At 63.9% G+C, this 2,556-nt stretch overlaps 1 protein-coding gene across 1 annotated transcript in view; it reads right to left on the bottom strand.

The window, feature by feature from the left end:
* CTNND1 (catenin delta 1) overlaps positions 1 to 2,556 on the bottom strand; it is a 16,270-nt gene that overhangs the window by 4,605 nt on the left and 9,109 nt on the right. The window contains exons 6-7 of the mRNA XM_017730459.1: positions 264 to 727; positions 6 to 165 (exon numbers count right to left, since the gene is read on the bottom strand). Of these exons, the coding sequence (XP_017585948.1) occupies positions 6 to 165; positions 264 to 727 (624 nt within the window). The remainder of the gene's footprint in view (positions 1 to 5; positions 166 to 263; positions 728 to 2,556) is intronic.

The following is a 2,556-nucleotide window of genomic DNA, read 5'->3' as shown; positions in this document are numbered from 1 at the left end:
TGGGGAGCACTGCCTCCCACTCTATATGGCGGGGTTTGGAGTCCTCGTTGGGCTCCCGCTCCCAGCCGGAGCGGGGAATGACCACCTCATCCGTCAGGGCATGTAGTGCATGATCCACAATGGCCATCTTGATGGAGTCGTGCGAGGAGAGGTTCCACAGCGTCCCTGCAACGCCACAAGCAGAAGGTGAGCACTCGGACCCTGGTCACAGACCCCACCCCAGGGCCCAGCCTGCCCTGCCCTGCCCTCCCTGGAGTCACTACCTGTGATGACCTCGGTGAGGTCCATGTCGTGGGCCTTGCGCAGCAGGCGCACCAGCGCAGGCACGCCGTCGCAGTTCTTGATGGCGATCTTGTTATCCTGGTCCTTGCCGAAGGAGATGTTCTTGAGGGCTCCGCAGGCGCCGTAGTGCACCTCCTTCTTGGGGTGGTCCAGCAGCCCCACGAGCACGGGGATGCCCTTCAGCCGGCGCACCTCCGTCTTCACCTTGTCGTTGCGGTAGCACAGGTGCTGCAGGTAGGCGGCCGCGTTGGACTTGACGGCGTCCAGCCGGAAGCTCAGCATGGCTATGACCTCCGGCAGCTCCGGCTGGCGCCAGTTCCCTGGGGCCGGGCCGCCTTTCCGCAGGCTGTCCAGGCTGGCCAGGCTGCCCCGCTCGTGCTGGGCCAGCGGGGCCCAGTAGTACCGGTCGGGGGCCACGTCATCCACCAGCATGTCTTCATAACTCCTAGGAGAGAGGACAGAGGGTGTCTGAGCACAATCCCGGACCTGGGGGAGGCTGTGCCCCCTCCAGCCCACCAGAAGGGATGAAGCTGGATCCTGGTCTCTGAGCCCTGTGGAAGCAGGAGCCAGCCCTGGGGCACGGGCAAGAGCCAGCCCCACAGGCAAGGTGCACTGCTGCCCACCCCCGTCCTGACCAGGAGCAGCTCATCCACAGACTGGCAGCGCTGGGAATGAGCCCAAAAAAGCACACGGAAGTTTGAAGTGTTAACTACTGCCCCACATGCCGAAGTGACATTTCACACTCCCAGAACACACACATCATCTCAAACCCCAGATTCTCCCATTTTTGCAGTCACTGGCACTATAATCCTTCCCCCACACAGGCAGAGGAATCCAGTGATTTCCAACAGAAAGGGATGGGAGGGAACAGCTCCGTCACCCCTGCTGTGCCAGGACACTGAGGACATTCAAACAAGACCCAAGGAGAGGCTTCCACTCTCTGCTCTGGCTCACACCTGCCCCAGGGGCTGCTCAGCCACCTCCCGAGCTCCTGGATCAGGCACACTCAGCTCCTGCCCATGAGCATCCTGACAAGGATGGTGGCAGGTCCTGCTGCTGCCACCACGTCCCTTCCTACAGCCTCTGGTACAGGACTTGCCCAAGCCACCAGCTTTAGAGCCGCTTGCGCAGCCACGCACCCACCGGGCGCTGTGGCACCGCCGTGGTGCGGCGGCGGGCTGCCCGGCTGGCTTCCAGCAGGTCCCAGTGGGGACCACGCCTGGCTGCTCAGAGGTGCCGAGGAGCAGCAGCAGCACAAGGCTGGAGCAGGACGCGGCCACCAACACTTGCCAACACGGCTGGCAGCTGATCCCGCTCCCGTGCCAAGACTCAAGCTCCGTGGAAGGGAGGTCCCATCCCGCCACAGTGCCAGATCCCACCCTGCAAGTGCCGGATCCCCCCCCAGGCAAGACGGGGCTGGGCAGGGAGCAGGAAGGACCTCCCTTCCCTCCTTCCCTGCAGAGGGAGCTCTGAGAAGAGCCCCAGAGCAGGGGCCGGAGCTCTCCGCGGCCGACGGCAGCCAGCGCGCGCGGTGTCCCGCGGCTCGAGGCGCTCCTTCGGCTCCGCGTGCCTGGCGAGCTGCCTCCCCGAAGGGAAGTCGTTAACAGCCAGGCTCCTGCTCAAGACAAACATCTCTGAGGCGGGGGGACGCTGCTCTCCCTGTTCCCATCGCTGCGAGCTGGGCAGCCCGTGTGGACGGTAACTGAGAAGGTGAGGGACAAGCCAAGCTCAACAGCGCCTGGATTCCACAGATTGCTGTGATCTTTATCGCTCTCTCTGCCCGGGGAGGGGGAGCCGGCTCAGGGGCCCACCAACCCATCTTTCATACCCTGAGTCGCTCCCACAACTCCAACAGAGTTGACCTCTCCCTGCATGACCCACATCCCCCAGCCTCCCACCCGGCTGCAGCTCCTGCACTTGGCTCCTGTAACCCCCGTCCTCCAGGACCTGGAGGAGCAGGAGCACAGACACCTTCCTGCGCAGCAGAGAGGGCTTGTGGTCTCAAAGGCCACCCAGGACACAGCCCAGGGAAAGTACACGAGCCAGAGTCTCTGTCTGGCCAAGCAGCCAGGGGTTGGACACACCCGTGTAACCCCTTCTGCCCAAGATGTTCCCTGAGGGATGAGACCTGATGGCCATGTGCTCAAAACTGCCCACACTGGCTCGTCCCCGGCTGCCCAAGGGGGGAAAAGCCTGGAGCAGCCCTGCCTGCCCTCCTCCAGCCGGCACAAGCTGCACAAAGCGAGGACGCCGAGCAACTCCACCTGGGTGAGC

This window comes from Corvus brachyrhynchos, unplaced genomic scaffold (genome assembly GCF_000691975.1).
Source record: "Corvus brachyrhynchos isolate BGI_N302 unplaced genomic scaffold, ASM69197v1 scaffold323, whole genome shotgun sequence".
NCBI classification, from domain to species: Eukaryota; Metazoa; Chordata; class Aves; order Passeriformes; family Corvidae; genus Corvus; species Corvus brachyrhynchos.
Note: the sequence above shows the minus strand (reverse complement) of the source record. Positions and strands in the feature narration are given on the sequence as shown.